Source organism: Oncorhynchus nerka, linkage group LG4, assembly GCF_034236695.1.
Source record: "Oncorhynchus nerka isolate Pitt River linkage group LG4, Oner_Uvic_2.0, whole genome shotgun sequence".
Classification (NCBI taxonomy): domain Eukaryota; kingdom Metazoa; phylum Chordata; class Actinopteri; order Salmoniformes; family Salmonidae; genus Oncorhynchus; species Oncorhynchus nerka.
In genome coordinates, this window is record NC_088399.1 from 77228522 (window position 1) to 77249353 (window position 20832).

General features: G+C 45.9%; 1 protein-coding gene and 1 long non-coding RNA gene across 2 annotated transcripts in view; both read left to right on the forward strand.

Moving 5' to 3' along the window:
* Nucleotides 1-912: 912 nt before the first annotated feature.
* Nucleotides 913-1926, forward strand: polr1f (RNA polymerase I subunit F; the record flags this gene model as incomplete). The annotated part of the gene is given in 5 exon segments (XM_065018140.1): nt 913-1025; nt 1027-1054; nt 1285-1313; nt 1315-1488; nt 1656-1926. Coding segments are annotated over 5 exon segments (369 nt in total), but the record flags the coding sequence as incomplete, so codon positions are not given.
* A 974-nt stretch (nt 1927-2900) lies between these two features.
* Nucleotides 2901-20832, forward strand: part of LOC115117733 (uncharacterized) — a 30399-nt gene continuing 12467 nt past the window's right edge. Inside the window, exon 1 of the long non-coding RNA XR_003861728.2 lies at nt 2901-2999. This is a non-coding gene — a long non-coding RNA (uncharacterized LOC115117733). The remainder of the gene's footprint in view (nt 3000-20832) is intronic.

Sequence of the window (20832 nt, forward strand, 5' to 3'; positions counted from 1 at the left end):
CTACCCTACAGAGTGCTGCTGAGGCTACTGTAGACCATGGTGCTACCCTACAGAGGGATGTTGAGGCTACTGTAGACCATGGTGCTACCCTACAGAGGGATGTTGAGGCTACTGTAGACCATGGTGCTACCCTACAGAGGGATGTTGAGGCTACTGTAGACCATGGTGCTACCCTACAGAGGGATGTTGAGGCTACTGTAGACCATGGTTCTACCCTACAGAGGGATGTTGAGGCTACTGTACACCATGGTGCTACCCTACAGAGGGATGTTGAGGCTACTGTAGACCATGGTGCTACCCTACAGAGTGCTGCTGAGGCTACTGTAGACCATGGTGCTACCCTACAGAGGGATGTTGAGGCTACTGTAGACCATGGTGCTACCCTACAGAGTGCTGCTGAGGCTACTGTAGACCATGGTGCTACCCTACAGAGTGCTGCTGAGGCTACTGTAGACCATGGTGCTACCCTACAGAGGGATGTTGAGGCTACTGTAGACCATGGTGCTACCCTACAGAGTGCTGATGAGGCTACTGTAGACCTTCAGTGCAAAACAGTGTGCTTTAATCAATTATTTGGTGACATCACGTGAATATGTTTAGTATAGTTTTATCAAAAAAATTATAGCTTTTTTAATGTTTCACTATTTTTTAAATGGAATTCACTGAGGAGGCCTTCCCTTCTTCCTCTGAGGAAGTCTCCACTGGCCTGCACATATCTGTGTATCTGGCATGCACCACACCCAATGTTCTCTGCTGACAACACACCTGGGTCATATTCACTAGGACCCAAACAGAAGCAAACTGGTCGAAATGGGGAGGGACCTAACTGAATTTGTCCAAAAGTTGGTTGTCAGTTTGCTACAGTGTGCAGTGCACTAATTAATATGGCACTGCTTACCTATCTACCTGTGCAATCTGAAGGGTGTGCCTCTGACTTATGATGATGTCCGTGTGCTGGGGCAGCATGGAGACATCTACGACGATAACGGATACATTCACCTCCACATACAAGCCAACTTTGTCATCCCCCCCCCAGAGAGGACAGAAACTACTGGTGAGAGCTTTGTAACTGTGTGTGTGACATCAGATCGACACAGAACAGATGTGAATTACAGAAGACTGCAGTGTGGATATGTTGTAGTTAGTTACAATGATAACATACTGTGTATGGAAAGAGTCAGAAACACTGCTTGGAAAGGTCTAGTTGAAGCTAACTCTCTCCTCTCCCATCCCTCCTCCCCTCTCCCTACTCCTATCCCTCTCTCCCCTTCCTTTCCTCTCCAGGGTAGAGTAAATAAGCTTGGTGTGAGTCATGAGTCTGATCCACGGCTCTTTTAACGACAGTATTCCGAAGCCGGCCCATGTCACCATGGAGACCTGGAGGGAGGCAGGGCCCAGGATAGGAGCGGAGCTGGAGTTTGAGATCTGTTAGCTGGACTCAGACACAGTCAGAGTCCTGCTGATCAGAGGACGAATGGACAGGAAACAGTAGGTTAGAGAGTGTGTGTCTGAGATGGACTATATTGCTGTTGGACTGGCCTGCACAGAATCAGTAGTCAAGAAATCGCCTTGTATCCCAAATAAATACTAAAGTGTGTGTGCCTGCTCTGAATGTGTGGTGTGTGTGTGTGTGTGTTGTGTTTTCTCACTCTCAGGGTTCAGGAGCTGATGGCAGCATGAGAGAGTTTTGATCCCAACGACCCTGCAGAGCAGCTGAAGGAACCAGACACAGAACCTGCTCTAGAACCTGATCTAGAACCAAGCCAGGACTTTCTTGACGCCACTGGGAAACTCAAGAGGAGGAGAAAGAAAACACAGTGAAAGAGACTGCAGTAACAACATCCAACCAGCAGGGAGGCGCTGTGTTTGGAACAGCAAAGGACAGCGGCACTAACGGCCACATATAGGAGAGGAGGAAAAAAAGAAGGTGACGGGACAGAGGAGGAGAGGGCAGTGGAGTGGAGGTCTCCCGTGGAGTTGAAGGGGAGAAACTCCAGCGGTTACCTTAGTGACAAGTTAAACAGGAAGAGAAAATGGGGAGATGATATCGTGTCCTGTCTCCATGGCGATTCTGAAACCCAAAACCAAGAAGAAGAAAAATAAATATGACTGTGACACTGACTAAAAGACTGAAGCAAGATTATTTTGTGAAACTGAATGAACATTAAAAGATGGTGATGATGACCGTGATGCCGACTATAATGAAATGCCTTAAGTAGACCCGGTGACTTTGTTTGTTTAGCTAATCACAGCCCCAGGACTCCCATGTTGTTGGGGGGGATCCTTTTCACAGCGGTTAACATTGTTTCCTATAGAAACCTGCAGAAGTCATTTCTTTTAGAACTACAGTTTTACCCTTCTAGCTATCACTAGAGCACATCAACATGCTGTAGGGTTGTTCAACAGGTCTTAACCAGTGTCTTAAACTTGTCAGTCTTCAATCTGAAATGGAAGCCAATTCCCTATGGAGTGCACTAATTTTGACCAGGGCCACATCGGGCTATTCTATAGGGCCTGGCCCTTGCCAAAAGTAGTGCATTATGTAGAATGCCATTTTGGACATGTTGTTTGTTGCGTTATGCCGTTTTCTTCACGGTCTCAGAGAGAGGGAAACACGTTGCTAGTATCCAGCCCTTCTACGTTTGTATAGGTGCCACATTGAAGGCTTTAGCAAAGCAGAGAAAAGTGTTTATATTAGTTAAAAAATGATAGATTTGGAAGTGACTGTGTTGTGTGTCATAAGTTTGTGTGGTAGAGGATAGCAGTTGTATTTGTAGATGTGGGTGGTCATTGAGTGATGTACTGTATGTCCTCAAAGACACCTCCCCAAGTCACCTGAGTGGGTGTCTTGTTACATTGTTTACCAGGAAGTTATTATTATACAATCTGGACGGTTTATACAGGGAGGGGGAGTGCAGAGGCATTTCAAATATGTTGAGCCACAACCCTCCCCTCACTTCATGTGAGGAACAGAATGGAAAACAGAGCTGAATACACAGGTGAGAAATAGATAGCTAGGCCTACTGTTAGGTGTGTGTCTATCTAATATGATTGATGATGTGCTTTTTTGTTAGGATAGAATAAGACTTAGGACCTGCAGTAGGGTTTGTCAGTTTATTTCGGTGCAGCAAAACTTAACAATACTTCCCTTTCTTGCAACGACCGAAACATTTCTCATGATAAGTGTCTGTTAAATGACCAAAGTGTAATGTCTGAGGCATCAGGTGGGTGGAGTTTGCACATTTGAGACCATTCCATTGGTTCTTAAGTGAAATCTCTTGCGAGATGAGTGAAGCACATGATCTGTAGTCCTTACCTACTCTCCACTCAAGTAGTTTCCTCATTCATTGAACGGGTGTTTTCACTGCAGTCATAAGAATGGAATGTAGACAAACAGATGTCTTATGATGCTGTGCGTTTTCAAGAAAAAGAAGTTGAGGCAGAGAGAAAGAGGAAGTGTTATACTTTATGAAAGAAAGAGTTAGGCTAAAACAAAGAATGACTCTTCCTGGGGTGTAGCAACATTAAGGCAGTTATATACAAGTTCAAATATTACATCTCATTACATTTCATAACACTTTTCACAACACATTAAGTGTGTTCCCTCAGGCCACTACTCTACTACCACATATCTGCAATACAAAATCCATCTGCACGTGTGTGTGGAATGCGTGTCTTATCATGTGTGTGTGTGTCTGTGCCTGTGTGTGTGTGTGTCTGTGCCTGTGTGTGTGTGTATCTTCACAGTCCAGCTGTTCCATATTTTTTACATCTGATTCTACTGCTTGCATCAGTTACCTGATGTGGAATAGAGTTCCATGTAGCCATGGCTCCATGTAGTACTGTGCCCCTCCCATAGTCTGTTCTGGACTTGAGCATTGTGAAGAGACCTTTGGTGGCCTCAAATCAAATCAAATGCTATTAGTCACATGCACCAAATACAGGTGTAGACCTTACAGTGAAATTCTTACTTGCGAGCCCCTAACCAACAATGCAGTAAAAAAAAAATACAGATAAGAATAAGACAAAAGTAACAAGTAATTAAAGAGCAGCAGTAAAATAACAATAGCAAGACTATATACAGGGGGTACTGGTACAGAGTCAATGTGGAGGCTATATACAGGGGGTACCGGTACAGAGTCAATGTGGAGGCTATATACAGTGGGTACCGGTACAGAGTCAATGTGGAGGCTATATACAGTGGGTACCGGTACAGAGTCAATGTGGAGGCTATATACAGTGGGTACCGGTACAGAGTCAATGTGGAGGCTATATACAGGGGGTACCGGTACAGAGTCAATGTGGAGGCTATATACAGGGGGTACTGGTACAGAGTCAATGTGGAGGCTATATACAGGGGTACCGGTACAGAGTCAATGTGGAGGCTATATACAGTGGGTACCGGTACAGAGTCAATGTGGAGGCTATATACAGTGGGTACCGGTACAGAGTCAATGTGGAGGCTATATACAGGGGGTACCGGTACAGAGTCAATGTGGAGGCTATATACAGGTGGTACCGGTACAGAGTCAATGTGGAGGCTATATACAGTGGGTACCGGTACAGAGTCAATGTGGAGGCTATATACAGTGGGTACCGGTACAGAGTCAATGTGGAGGCTATATACAGGGGTACCGGTACAGAGTCAATGTGGAGGCTATATACAGGGGTACCGGTACAGAGTCAATGTGGAGGCTATATACAGGGGTACCGGTACAGAGTCAATGTGGAGGCTATATACAGGGGTACCGGTACAGAGTCAATGTGGAGGCTATATACAGGGGTACTAGTACAGAGTCAATGTGGAGGCTATATACAGGGGTACCGGTACAGAGTCAATGTGGAGGCTATATACAGGGGTACTGGTACAGAGTCAATGTGGAGGCTATATACAGGGGTACTGGTACAGAGTCAATGTGGAGGCTATATACAGGGGTACCGGTACAGAGTCAATGTGGAGGCTATATACAGGGGTACTGGTACAGAGTCAATGTGGAGGCTATATACAGGGGTACTGGTACAGAGTCAATGTGGAGGCTATATACAGGGGGTACTGGTACAGAGTCAATGTGGAGGCTATATACAGGGGTACTGGTACAGAGTCAATGTGGAGGCTATATACAGGGGTACTGGTACAGAGTCAATGTGGAGGCTATATACAGGGGTACTGGTACAGAGTCAATGTGGAGGCTATATACAGGGGTACTGGTACAGAGTCAATGTGGAGGCTATATACAGGAGGTACCGGTACAGAGTCAATGTGGAGGCTATATACAGGGGTACCGGTACAGAGTCAATGTGGAGGCTATATACAGGGGTACTGGTACAGAGTCAATGTGGAGGCTATATACAGGGGTACTGGTACAGAGTCAATGTGGAGGCTATATACAGGGGGTACCGGTACAGAGTCAATGTGGAGGCTATATACAGGGGTACCGGTACAGAGTCAATGTGGAGGCTATATACAGGGGTACTGGTACAGAGTCAATGTGGAGGCTATATACAGGGGTACCGGTACAGAGTCAATGTGGAGGCTATATACAGGGGTACTGGTACAGAGTCAATGTGGAGGCTATATACAGGGGTACTGGTACAGAGTCAATGTGGAGGCTATATACAGGGGTACTGGTACAGAGTCAATGTGGAGGCTATATACAGGGGTACTGGTACAGAGTCAATGTGGAGGCTATATACAGGGGGTACTGGTACAGAGTCAATGTGGAGGCTATATACAGGGGGTACTGGTACAGAGTCAATGTGGAGGCTATATACAGGGGGTACTGGTACAGAGTCAATGTGGAGGCTATATACAGGGGGTACTGGTACAGAGTCAATGTGGAGGCTATATACAGGGGGTACCGATACAGAGTCAATGTCCGGGGGCACCGGTTAGTTGAGGTAGTATGTACGTAGTACATGTAGGTAGAGTTATTAAAGTGACTCAGCATGTCTTGTGGGGTATGCATGGGTGTCCAAGCTGTGTGCTAGTAATTTAAACAGACACCTCAGTGCATTCAGCATGTGTCACGAATATCACCGAAGTTGGCTCCCCTTCCTGTTCGGGGGGCGCTCGGCGGTCGTCGTCGCCGGTCTACTAGCTGCCACTGAAGGTGGCTCCCCTTCCCGTTCGGGTGGCGCTCGGAGGTCGTCGTCGCCGGTCTACTAGCTGCCACTGAAGGTGGCTCCCCTTCCCGTTCGGGTGGCGCTCGGCGGTCGTCGTCGCCGGTCTACTAGCTGCCACTGAAGGTGGCTCCCCTTCACGTTCGGGTGGCGCTCGGCGGTCGTCGTCGCCGGTCTACTAGCTGCCACTGAAGGTGGCTCCCCTTCCCGTTCGGGTGGCGCTCGGAGGTCGTCGTCGCCGGTCTACTAGCTGCCACTGAAGGTGGCTCCCCTTCCCGTTCGGGTGGCGCTCGGCGGTCGTTGTCCCTCTTTGTGGCACCTGACCACACGACTGAACAGTAGTCCAAATGTGACAAAACTAGGGCCTGTAGGACCTGTCTTGTTGATAGTGCTGTTAAAAAATCAGAGCAACGCTTTATTATTGACAGACGTCTCCCCATCTTAGCTACTGTTGTATCAATATGTTTTGACCATGACAGTTTACAATCCAAGGTTACTCCAAGCAGTTTAGTCACCTCAACATGCTCAATTTCCACATTATTTATTACAAGATTTAATTGAGGTTTAGGGTTTGGACTAACTTATTCCTTGCCACCCATTCTGAAACTAACTACAGATAGTGTTAAGTGTTGCAGTGATTTCACTCGCTGTAGTAGCTGACGTGTATAGTACTGGTGTAATGGACCGTAGTTGATCTGTGATCGGTAAGGATCACCCCCCACGGTTCGGCACGCATGTAAACCGCGGATCAATTGCAAAGTTGAACCATCATAGTGTGAAATACAGTTTTACTGCCACTGTTACTTTTTAAAGTAATAATTCCCTAAATCTCGATGCAGTGAAAAGATAAAGACAAGACAGACAGATAGATGCGTGCTGTGTTCTACTCTGACGCCTGAAGGTTGATTTGATTTTTTTTTTAAAGCAGTTGCGTGTACTGTTCACGTGAACGGGGCATGTTGAATCCCAACGAATCAATCCTGGATACTCGCGTTGCAAAGAAGAAAAAAGAGCAGTGACAGCCACGGCTAGCGGAGAAGCTGAAGAACTGGAAAAGCCTCTCGCTTCATTCAAGTCTCATGTATGGGAGCATTTTGGCTTCCCTGTCAAATATGATGACGGAAGTGTCATGTATTGTCATGTTATGTCTTGTTCCTGTTCTTTCTCTTCTCTTCGTTTCCCCCTGCTGGTCGTATTAGGTTACCTTCTCTCCCTTTCCTTCTCCCAGCTGTCCCTCATTCTCCTCTAACTACCTCGTTTACTCTCTCACACCTGTTCCCTCTTTTCCCTCTGATTAGGTCTCTATTTCTCTCTCTGTTTCTGCTTCTGTCTTTGTCGGATTCTCGTTTGCTTCGCCCTTGTCCCGTCCTGTTGTAATCTGCCTCTTCATTAGATGCTGCGTGTGATCAGGTGCCTCTGTCCTCTACGGCCCGCGCCTACCCGGTAAGACCAGCAGTCTGTTGCCGCTAACCCTGCTATTCTCCTCTGCTGCTAGAAGGGGACTAGTCATCCGATACATTTGAAGAGGATTTATGTTTTCCCTGTGTTTGGACATTAAAAGACTCTGTTTCTGTTAAACCGCTTTTGGGTCCTCACTCACCTGCATAACAGGAAGAAGGGTGGTGGACAACACCATTACGGTGTGTAGGCATTGTGCCACAAGAAAGCGGTATGATCATGGCCACACATTTAAAGCGTCATCAGCCTGGTGTGTCAGTGACGGGAGCCAACTCAGCCAAGAAACAACAACTTCTCACTGCGACATTTAAGCAGCCCTTTGCTGCAGAATCAGACCAGACTAAAGCCATCACCAAATCTATTGGGATGTGGTTTCCTTTTTCCACCAAAGCCCAACAGCCACTCATGTGCTTAAGACCAAGCAAGAACTGCTACAGCTACCGACCCACAAGCTCATACACCATGTCACAACAAGATGGAACTCCACTTATGACATGCTGGAGAGCTATCTTGAGCAGCAGGCAGCTGTATACTCTGCACTAACAGACAAGACCCTGAAAAAACATAAAGACATTGTCACCTTGTCTGATGATGGCGTGGAAGTGGCAGAGGAGGTCCTCCAGGTGCTCAAACCCCTCAAAACAGTTACAACCCTATTGAGCACTGAAACTGCACTGTCTGTGTCCATGATCCTACCTCCTGAAAACAAGGATTCTACCATCTATGGCCCCAAGTGAGGAAGACAGCACCATCACTAGAGATGTCAAGTCTGCAGGCAAGACGTTTGCCAACACCATCAAAGAGGAGGTGGCATCCTACAAGGCAGCAAGCAGCATTCCAGTGGATGGTGATCCACTAACATGGTGGAATAGCAATGAGTGTAAATACCCTCACATTGTCATGATGGCAAGACGCTACCTGGCAGTGCCTGGCACTTCAGTTCCTAGCGAGAGGGTGTTCTCCACGGCAGGGGACATAGTGACTGCAAAGAGGTCTACCCTCTCCCCAGACTATGTAGACATTCATCTTTTTAAGTTATAAGCTCAGGTCTGCTTTGCTTTCTTTCTTTACTTTTTTTTTTATGACGTGGATGACGTCATCCACTATTGTTTAAATGAAGAAGGTATCATGCCTCATATTGCACTTTAATTTAACAATTGAGTATTGAATATTTTATTTTAATATTTTATTTAAACATTGAAAAGTTCCTTGCTTGTGTGTGTTCACGCTTGTGCGTGTTCTTTAAGTAAGAAATGGAAAGCAAAGTTATATTAGTTTTTTTGTTGCTGATCCTAAAAATGGTCTGATCTGTGACTCAAAAACGTGATAAGATCCGAACAGTGAGTTTTGTGATCCATTGCACCACTAGTGTATAGTGTTGAGTCATCCACATACAGTGGGGCAAAAAAGTATATAGCCAGCCACCAATTGTGCAAGTTCTCCCACTTAAAAAGATGAGAGAGGCCTGTAATTTTCATCATAGGTACGTACACTTCAACTATGACAGACAAAATTAGATTTTTTTCTCCAGAAAATCACATTGTAGGATTTTTAATGAATTTATTTGCAAATTATGGTGGAAAATAAGTATTTAGTCTCCTACAAACAAGCAAGATTTCTGGCTCTCACAGACCTGTAACTTCTTCTTTAAGAGGCTCCTCTGTCCTCCACTCGTTACCTGTATTAATGGCACCTGTTTGAACTTGTTATCAGTATAAAAGACACCTGTCCACAACCTCAAACAGTCACACTCCAAACTCCACTATGGCCAAGACCAAAGAGCTGTCAAAGGACACCAGAAACCAAATTGTAGACCTGCACCAGGCTGGGAAGACTGCATCTGCAATAGGTAAGCAGCTTGGTTTGAAGAAATCAACTGTGGGAGCAATTATTAGGAAATGGAAGACATACAAGACCACTGATAATCTCCCTCGATCTGGGGCTCCACGCAAGATCTCACCCCGTGGGGTCAAAATGATCACAAGAACGGTGAGCAAAAATCCCAGAACCACACGGGGGGACCTAGTGAATGACCTGCAGAGAGCTGGGACCAAAGTAACAAAGCCTACCATCAGTAACACACTACGCCGCCAGGGACTCAAATCCTGCAGTGCCAGACGTGTCCCCCTGCTTAAGCCAGTACATGTCCAGGCCCGTCTGAAGTTTGCTAGATGATCCAGAAGAAGATTGGGAGAATGTCATATGGTCAGATGAAACCAAAATATAACTTTTTGGTAAAAACTCAACTCGTTGTGTTTGGAGGTCAAAGAATGCTGAGTTGCATACAAAGAACACCATACCTACTGTGACGCATGGGGGTGGAAACATCATGCTTTGGGGCTGTTTTTCTGCAAAGAGACCAGGAGGACTGATCCGTGTAAAGGAAACAATGAATGGGGCTATGTATCGTGAGATTTTGAGTGAAAACCTCCTTCCATCAGCAAGGGCATTGAAGATGAAACGTGGCTGGGTCTTTCAGCATGACAATGATCCCAAACACACTGCCCGGCAACGAAGGAGTGGCTTCGTAAGAAGCATTTCAAGGTCCTGGAGTGGCCTAGCCAGTCTCCAGATCTCAACCCCATAGAAAATATTTAGAGGGAGTTGAAAGTACGTGTTGCCCAGCAACAACCCCAAAACATCACTGCTCTAGAGGAGATCTGCATGGAGGAATGGACCAAAATACCAGCAACAGTGTGTGAAAACGTTTGACCTCTGTCATTGCCAACAAAGGGTATATAACAAAGTATTGAGATAAACTATTGTTATTGACCAAATACTTATTTTCCACCATAATTTGCAAATAAATTCATTACAAATCCTACAATGTGATTTTCTGGATGTTTTTCTCCTAATTTTGTCTGTCATAGTTGAAGTGTACCTATGATGAAAATTACAGGCCTCTCTCATCTTTTTAAGTGGGAGAACTTGCACAATTGGTGGCTGACTAAATACTTTTTTGTCCCACTGTACATTTGATTTCCATTGATAATTTTTGTGTGATTTTGTTGTCAGCACATTCAACTATGTAAAGAAAAAAGTACTTTAATAAGAATATTTCATTCACTCAGATCCAGGATGTGTTATTTTAGTGTTCCCTTTATTTTTTTGAGCAGTGTACATCAAGGAGTCTCCACATCATGTGCCACATGCCAGTGTTCTGTTGGATTTCAGTCACTGTTCTAGAGAGACTGTTGAGTGAAGCAGAGTGGAGAGATGTCCAAGACGGTCTTAAATGTTCGCTCACTTTATGGTATTTCAGACCCAACACAGGAATCAGAAGTACCTTAGAACCTCTAAAGTTCTACACAATGATGAAGATGTGATTATGTAACTCGGAAAACTGGCCTTCAAACAGTTGGAAAAGGGCAATCTGATCTTCTATGAGGATGAGAAGCTTCAGTGTATTCAGGAGTGTGTACACAGACCTTCAGAAAATAATGTAGGTTGATCCAGGGTAAGCTGTGCTGCTTTTGTTCATCTGAGCATTCAGGAGTTTCTGGCTGCTTTATATGTTTTTCACATTCATCAACCGTGGAAAAAATACACTCATCAAAAATAAATCCTAGAAATGTTCCTAGAAATGTTCCTCATCATCCAGCCACAAATGAATTATCAACTTACACAAGAGAGCTATGGACAACCCCTTACAGAGCGAGAATGGACACCTGAACCTGTTCCTCCGCTTCCTTCTGGACCTCTCACTGGAGTCCAATCAGACTCTTCTAGGAGGTTTATGGACTCAGAAAGGAAACAGCTCACAGACCAATGAGGAAACAGTTGAGTTCATCAAGGAGAAATCAGAGAGAATCCCTCTCCCGAGAGGTGCATCAATCTGTCCCACTGTCTGAAGGAGCTGAATGACCATTCTCTAGTGGAGGAGAGCCAAAGCTGCTGCCAGTGGTCAAAGGCTCCAGAACAGCTCTGTGAGTACTTAGTATTAGATCACAATAACAACAAATCCCCATAATCAATCATATTATGCTTGATTTATACAAATATGGATTGGTGACAAGTAACTTTCAACTGTTTTGCAATCTTATTTTTTTGTTTAGGCTGAATCAATGTAAACTCACAAGGAGAAGGTTTGGCCTCAGCTCTTAACTCAAACTCCTGATACCTAAGAGAACTGGACATGAGTGACAATGACCTGCAGGATTCAGGACTGGGGAGTCCACACTATAAACTAGAGACACTGAAGGGAGAAATACTATAATGCTGTTATAATGAACTTATAAAGTGTACCACAGTTGAAGTGGGAAGTTTACATACACTTAGGTTGGAGTCACTAAAACTTGTTTTTCAACCGCTGTTGGATATACAGATATTCCTTCTCCTCTATGTTGTGTAAGTCCCACTCTAACCACTAGAGATCAGCATATACCTGTTCAAAAGTAAACACTGATATTCTCCTTATTGGTCTAATGAGCACGGTCTTTTCCCGCTCTCTGTATCCTGTTAACTTACAATAAAGATGATTGATTATTGTACAGCGTGTGTTGATGTCTTTCTTGACATAATAGGCCTACTCAGGCAGTCCCAACCTGGCTTTTATAATTGTGTTCAGGAGGAGTATTTTGTATTGTCTGTTACTGGCAAAGTTAGATAACTGGGGTTGATGTGCGTTGGAGATAGTGGTGCCGTCAGGGGCCAAGTTCTCAATCTTGCCACGCCCTTCCAGCACCCGGATTGGAGCCCACCTTAGGCTCGTTGGCTTGTCAAGGCAGTGATTGACTGGTGTCACGAACCTTGCCGAAGATGGTGCCTCTTCCTGTTCGGGCGCTGCTCTGCGGTCGTCGTCGCCGGCCTATTAGCTGCCATCGATTCCCTTTCCGTTTGTTTTGGGTAATTGGGTACACCTGTTTTGTATTAAGGTTTGTTTGTAGGGTATTTAAGGGCACTAGGCCCGCTGGGTATTTGTGCGGGCTTGTTTGTGTTACTCTGGGTTTGATGGTGTTAATTATTCATGTATTTATTCTCCGGACTATTCTGTCCTGTTAGGACTGGCAACTTATATACGCCCTGTGTGTTGGCGTGACTGTTTTTGTTGCCCCCGGGAATAAATGTGAAAGAAAGACTGAACCCTGCTCTCTGCGCCTGATTCCACCCACCACTCCTAGTTGATCGTAACAGAAGCCCGCACCTCCAAAATGGAATCAGCAGGAGCAGCGACCACCCCTCTCCCCACTATGGAGGAGCCCGTCCATCACCACACAGCGGTCCTCCATCGGATTGGTACCACGATGGACCAGATGATGGAGAGGATGGAACGATGGGAGAGGAGTGGTCTACCGACGTCTACCCCAGCTCCCCCCCTGCCGACACCACCTACTCTACCTACGTCGTCCTCTGGGTCCGAGGGAGTACGATGGAGCGGCGGCTGGGTGCCAGGGATTTTTGCTCCAGCTAGAGCTCTACCTGGCTACCGTGCGTCCGGCTCCCTCGGGTGAGGAGAGTGTGAGCCTCCTCGTCTCCTGTTTAACGGGCAGGGCCCTGGACTGGGCTAACGCGGTCTGGAACAGTCCAGACTCGGCTCGGGACAACTACCTTGAGTTCACCCACCGTTTCCGAGCTGTGTTCGATCATCCACCAGAGGGTAAAGCGGCGGGTGAGCGACTGTTCCACCTCAGACAGGAGACGAGGAGTGCACAGGACTTCGCGTTGGAGTTTAGGACCCTTGGTGCTGGGTGGAATGACAGCAGGCTGGTGCTGGCTGGAAACAGGGGGCTCTTAAGGGGTGGTCAGACGAGTGTTCAGAGAGGTGTATAGGAGTTTCCATAGGTGCCACGACAGTGGAGAGTCCAGACCAGGTTTCCACCGTGGGCATTCCCCCAGAATATGCCGATTTGGCTATCGCTTTTAGTAAGAAGAGGGCGACCAAATTACCACCCCATCGACGGTGGGATTGCGTGATAAACCTCCAGGAGAACGCTGCACTTCCCCAGAGTCATGTGTACCCGCTGCTGTCACAGGAGGAGACGCTGGCTATGGAAACATATGTCACGGAAGCTCTGAGACAGGGGTACATTCGGCCCTCCATGTCACCTGTCTCCTCGAGTTTCTTTTTTGTGAGGAAAAAGGAGGGAGGTCTGCGTCCGTGCATTGATTATCGAGGTCTCAATTCGATCACAGTGGGTTTTAGTTACCCACTACCTCTCATCACTACGATCACAGTGGGTTTTAGTTACCCACTACCTCTCATCACTACGATCACAGTGGGTTTTAGTTATCCGCTACCTCTCATCACTACAATCACAGTGGGTTTTAGTTATCCGCTACCTCTCATCACTACGATCACAGTGGGTTTTAGTTACCCACTACCTCTCATCACTACGATCACAGTGGGTTTTAGTTACCCACTACCTCTCATCACTACAATCACAGTGGGTTTTAGTTATCCGCTACCTCTCATCACTACGATCACAGTGGGTTTTAGTTACCCACTACCTCTCATCACTACGATCACAGTGGGTTTTAGTTACCCACTACCTCTCATCACTACGATCACAGTGGGTTTTAGTTATCCGCTACCTCTCATCACTACAATCACAGTGGGTTTTAGTTATCCACTACCTCTCATCGCTACAATCACAGTGGGTTTTAGTTATCCACTACCTCTCATCGCTACAATCACAGTGGGTTTTAGTTATCCACTACCTCTCATCACTACGATCACAGTGGGTTTTAGTTATCCGCTACCTCTCATCACTACAATCACAGTGGGTTTTAGTTATCCGCTACCTCTCATCACTACAATCACAGTGGGTTTTAGTTACCCACTACCTCTCATCACTACAATCACAGTGGGTTTTAGTTATCCGCTACCTCTCATCACTACAATCACAGTGGGTTTTAGTTATCCGCTACCTCTCATCACTACAATCACAGTGGGTTTTAGTTATCCGCTACCTCTCATCACTCAATCACTACAATCACAGTGGGTTTTAGTTATCCACTACCTCTCATCACTACAATCACAGTGGGTTTTAGTTACCCACTACCTCTCATCACTACAATCACAGTGGGTTTTAGTTATCCGCTACCTCTCATCACTACAATCACAGTGGGTTTTAGTTATCCGCTACCTCTCATCACTACAATCACAGTGGGTTTTAGTTATCCGCTACCTCTCATCACTACAATCACAGTGGGTTTTAGTTATCCGCTACCTCTCATCACTACAATCACAGTGGGTTTTAGTTATCCGCTACCTCTCATCACTACAATCACAGTGGGTTTTAGTTATCCGCTACCTCTCATCACTACAATCACAGTGGGTTTTACAATCACAATGGGTTTTAGTTATCCGCTACCTCTCATCACTACAATCACAGTGGGTTTTAGTTATCCGCTACCTCTCATCACTACAATCACAGTGGGTTTTAGTTATCCGCTACCTCTCATCACTACAATCACAGTGGGTTTTAGTTATCTACCTCTCATCACTACAATCACAGTGGGTTTTAGTTATCCACTACCTCTCATCACTACGATCACAGTGGGTTTTAGTTACTACAATCACAGTGGGTTTTAGTTACCTCTCATCACTACAATCACAGTGGGTTTTAGTTATCCGCTACCTCTCATCACTACGATCACAGTGGGTTTTAGTTACCCACTACCTCTCATCACTACAATCACAGTGGGTTTTAGTTATCCACTACCTCTCATCACTACAATCACAGTGGGTTTTAGTTATCCACTACCTCTCATCACTACAATCACAGTGGGTTTTAGTTCTCTCACTACAATCACAGTGGGTTTTAGTTATCCACTACCTCTCATCCTACAATCACAGTGGGTTTTAGTTATCCACTACCTCTCATCACTACAATCACAGGGTTTTAGTTATCCGCTACCTCTCATCACTACATCACAGTGGGTTTTAGTTCTACCTCTCATCACTACAGTGGGTTTTAGTTACCCGCTACCTCTCATCACTACAATCACAGTGGGTTTTAGTTACTACTCTCATCACTACAATGGGTTTTAGTTATCCGCTACCTCTCATCACTACAATCACAGTGGGTTTTAGTTATCCGCTACCTCTCATCACTACAATCACAGTGGGTTTTAGTTATCCGCTACCTCTCATCACTACAATCACAGTGGGTTTTAGTTATCCGCTACCTCTCATCACTACAATCACAGTGGGTTTTAGTTTACCTCTCATCACTACAATCACAGTGGGTTTTAGTTATCCGCTACCTCTCATCACTACAATCACAGTGGGTTTTAGTTATCCGCTACCTCTCATCACCTCTCATCACTACAATCACAGTGGGTTTTAGTTATCCGCTACCTCTCATCACTACAATCACAGTGGGTTTTAGTTATCCGCTACCTCTCATCACTACAATCACAGTGGGTTTTAGTTATCCGCTACCTCTCATCACTACAATCACAGTGGGTTTTAGTTATCCGCTACCTCTCATCACTACAATCACAGTGGGTTTTAGTTATCCGCTACCTCTCATCACTACAATCACAGTGGGTTTTAGTTATCCGCTACCTCTCATCACTACTGTGGTGGAATCATTCCACAGAGCGCGTTTCTTCACAAAACTGGACCTCAGGAGCGCGTATAGGGGAGGAGACGAATGGAAAACAGCGTTTAGTACCACATCAGGCCACTATGAGTACCTCGTCATGCGGTATGGGTTGATGAATGCTCCAGCCGTCTTTCAATCCTTTGTAGATGAGATTCTCAGGGACTTGCACGAGCAGGGTGTGGTAGTCTATATTGATGACATCTTGATTTATTCTGCCACACGCGCCGTGCATGTCTCCCTGGTGCGCAAGGTCATTGGGCGACTGCTGGAGCATGACCTATAGGTCAAGGCTGAGAAATGTGTGTTCTCCAAACCAGCCGTTTCCTTCCTGGGTTATCGCATTTCCAGCTCGGGGATGATGATGGAGTGTGACCGCATTAACGCCGTGCGTAATTGGCCGACTCCGACCACGGTAAAGGAGGTGCAGCGGTTTTTAGGGTTTGCCAATTACTACCGGAGGTTTATCCGGGGTTTTGGCCAAGTAGCTGCGCCCATTACCTCACTGCTGAAGGGGGGGCCGGTGCGTTTGCGGTGGTCAGCAGAGGCTGATGGAGCCTTCAACCAGTTGAAGGCACTGTTTACTGGGGCTCCCGTGTTGGCGCATCCGGACCCTTCGTTAGCATTCATAGTGGAGGTGGATGCGTCCGAGGCTGGGGTTGGAGCCGTGCTGTCTCAGCGCTCGGGCACGCCACCGAAGCTCCGTCCCTGCGCTTTCTTTTCTAAGAGGCTGGGTCCGGCGGAGCGGAACTATGATGTGGGGGACCGGGAGTTACTATTTATTTTTTATTTTTTATTTCACCTTTATTTAACCAGGTAAGCAAGTTGAGAACAAGTTCTCATTTACAATTGCGACCTGGCCAAGATAAAGCAAAGCAGTTCGACACATACAACGACACAGAGTTACACATGGAGTAAAACAAACATACAGTCAATAATACAGTAAAAAAAACAAGTCTATATACAATGTGAGCAAATTAGGTGAGAAGGGAGGTAAAGGCAAAAAGGGCCATGGTGGCAAAGTAAATACAATATAGCAAGTAAAACACTGGAATGGTAGTTTTGCAATGGAAGAATGTGCAAAGTAGAAATAAAAATAATGGGGTGCAAAGGAGCAAAATAAATAAATTAATTAAATACAGTTGGGAAAGAGGTAGTTGTTTGGGCTAAATTATAGGTGGGCTATGTACAGGTGCAGTAATCTGTAAGATGCTCTGACAGTTGGTGCTTAAAGCTAGTGAGGGAGATAAGTGTTTCCAATTTAAGAGATTTTTGTAGTTCGTTCCAGTCATTGGCAGCAGACAACTGGAAGGAGAGGCAGCCAAAGAAAGAATTGGTTTTGGGGGTGACTAGAGATATACCTGCTGGAGCGTGTGCTACAGGTGGGAGATGCTATGGTGACCAGCGAGCTGAGATAAGGGGGACTTTACCTAGCAGGGTCTTGTAGATGACATGGAGCCAGTGGGTTTGGCGACGAGTATGAAGCGAGGGCCAGCCAACGAGAGCGTACAGGTCGCAATGGTGGGTAGTATATGGGGCTTTGGTGACAAAACGGATTGCACTGTGATAGACTGCATCCAATTTGTTGAGTAGGGTATTGGAGGCTATTTTGTAAATGACATCGCCAAAGTCGAGGATTGGTAGGATGGTCAATTTTACAAGGGTATGTTTGGCAGCATGAGTGAAGGATGCTTTGTTGCGAAATAGGAAGCCAATTCTAGATTTAACTTTGGATTGGAGATGTTTGATATGGGTCTGGAAGGAGAGTTTACAGTCTAACCAGACACCTAAGTATTTGTAGTTGTCCACGTATTCTAAGTCAGAGCCGTCCAGAGTAGTGATGTTGGACAGGCGGGTAGGTGCAGGTAGCGATCGGTTGAAGAGCATGCATTTAGTTTTACTTGTATTTAAGAGCAATTGGAGGCCACGGAAGGAGAGTTGTATGGCATTGAAGCTTGCCTGGAGGGTTGTTAACACAGTGTCCAAAGAAGGGCCGGAAGTATACAGAATGGTGTCGTCTGCGTAGAGGTGGATCAGAGACTCACCAGCAGCAAGAGCGACCTCATTGATGTATACAGAGAAGAGAGTCGGTCCAAGAATTGAACCCTGTGGCACCCCCATAGAGACTGCCAGAGGTCCGGACAGCAGACCCTCCGATTTGACACACTGAACTCTATCAGAGAAGTAGTTGGTGAACCAGGCGAGGCAATCATTTGAGAAACCAAGGCTGTCGAGTCTGCCGATGAGGATGTGGTGGTTGACAGAGTCGAAAGCCTTGGCCAGATCAATGAATACGGCTGCACAGTAATGTTTCTTATCGATGGCGGTTAAGATATCGTTTAGGACCTTGAGCGTGGCTGAGGTGCACCCATGACCAGCTCTGAAACCAGATTGCATAGCAGAGAAGGTATGGTGAGATTCGAAATGGTCGGTAATCTGTTTGTTGACTTGGCTTTCGAAGACCTTAGAAAGGCATGGTAGGATAGATATAGGTCTGTAGCAGTTTGGGTCAAGAGTGTCCCCCCTTTGAAGAGGGGGATGACCGCAGCTGCTTTCCAATCTTTGGGAATCTCAGATGACACGAAAGAGAGGTTGAACAGGCTAGTAATAGGGGTGGCAACAATTTCGGCAGATCATTTTAGAAAGAAAGGGTCCAGATTGTCTAGCCCGGCTGATTTGTAGGGGTCCAGATTTTTCAGCTCTTTCAGAACTTCAGCTGAATGGATTTGGGAGAAGGAGAAATGGGGAAGGCTTGGGCGAGTTGCTGTTGGGGTGCAGTGCTGTTGACCGGGGTAGGAGTTGCCAGGTGGAAAGCATGGCCAGCCGTAGAAAAATGCTTATTGAAATTCTCAATTATGGTGGATTTATCAGTGGTGACAGTGTTTCCTATCTTCAGTGCAGTGGGCAGCTGGGAGGAGGTGTTCTTATTCTCCATGGACTTTACAGTGTCCCAGAACTTTTTAGAGTTAGTGTTGCAGGAAGCAAATTTCTGCTTGAAAAAGCTAGCCTTGGCTTTTCTAACTGCCTGTGTATAACGGTTTCTAGCTTCCCTGAACAGCTGCATATCACGGGGCTGTTCGATGCTAATGCAGAACGCCATAGGATGTTTTTGTGTTGGTTAAGGGCAGTCAGGTCTGGGGAGAACCAAGGGCTATATCTGTTCCTGGTTCTAATTTTCTTGAATGGGGCATGTTTATTTAAGATTGTTAGGAAGGCATTTAAAAAAAAATATCCAGGCATCCTCTACTGACGGGATGAGATCAATATCCTTCCAGGACACCCCGGCCAGGTCGATTAGAAAGGCCTGCTCGCTGAAGTGTTTCAGGGAGCGTTTTACAGTGATGAGTGGAGGTCGTTTGACCGCTGACCCATTACGGATGCAGGCAATGAGGCAGTGATCGCTGAGATCTTGGTTGAAGACAGCAGAGGTGTATTTAGAGGGGAAGTTGGTTAGGATGATATCTATGAGGGTGCCCGTGTTTAAGGCTTTGGGGGTACCTGGTAGGTTCATTGATAATTTGTGTGAGATTGAGGGCATCAAGTTTAGATTGTAGGATGGCTGGGGTGTTAAGCATGTTCCAGTTTAGGTCGCCTAGCAGCACGAGCTCTGAAGATAGATGGGGGGCAATCAGTTCACATATGGTGTCCAGAGCACAGCTGGGGGCAGAGGGTGGTCTATAGCAGGCGGCAACGGTGAGAGACTTGTTTTTAGAGAGGTGGATTTTTAAAAGTAGAAGTTCAAATTGTTTGGGTACAGACCTGGATAGTAGGACAGAACTCTGCAGGCTATCTTTGCAGTAGATTGCAACACCGCCCCCTTTGGCAGTTCTATCTTGTCTGAAAATGTTGTAGTTTGGAATTAAAATTTCTGAATTTTTGGTGGTCTTCCTAAGCCAGGATTCAGACACAGCTAGAACATCCGGGTTGGCAGAGTGTGCTAAAGCAGTGAAAAGAACAAACTTAGGGAGGAGGCTTCTAATGTATGCATGAAACCAAGGCTATTACGGTTACAGAAGTCATCAAAAGAGAGCGCCTGGGGAATAGGAGTGGAGCTAGGCACTGCAGGGCCTGGATTCACCTCTACATCACCAGAGGAACATAGGAGGAGAAGAATAAGGGTACGGCTAAAAGCAATAAGAATTGGTCGTCTAGACCGTCTGGAACAGAGAGTAAAAGGAGGTTTCTGGGGGCGATAAAATAGCATCAAGGTATAATGTACAGACAAAGGTATGGTAGGATGTGAATACAGTGGAGGTAAACCTAGGTATTGAGTGATGAAGAGAGAGATATTGTCTCTAGAAACATCATTGAAACCAGGAGATGTCATTGCATGTGTGGGTGGTGGAACTAATAAGTTGGATAAGGTATAGTGAGCAGGACTAGAGGCTCTACAGTGAAATAAGCCAATAAACACTAACCAGAACAGCAATGGACAAGACATATTGACATTAAGGAGAGGCATCCTTAGTCGAGTGATCAAAAGGGTCCAGGGAGTGGAGAGGTTGGTTTGGGGTCACGGCGATTTAGACAGCTAGCCAGGACATCGGTAGCAAGCTAGCATAGGATGGAGGTCTGTTGTTAGCCACCTCTTGCGTTCCGTCAGTAGATTAGTGGAGTTCCGTGTTGTAGAGGGGATTAGTCCAAATCACACAACAACAAAAAATAAAAACAATAGATATAGTTATAGAGGCCCAAGAAGAAACAT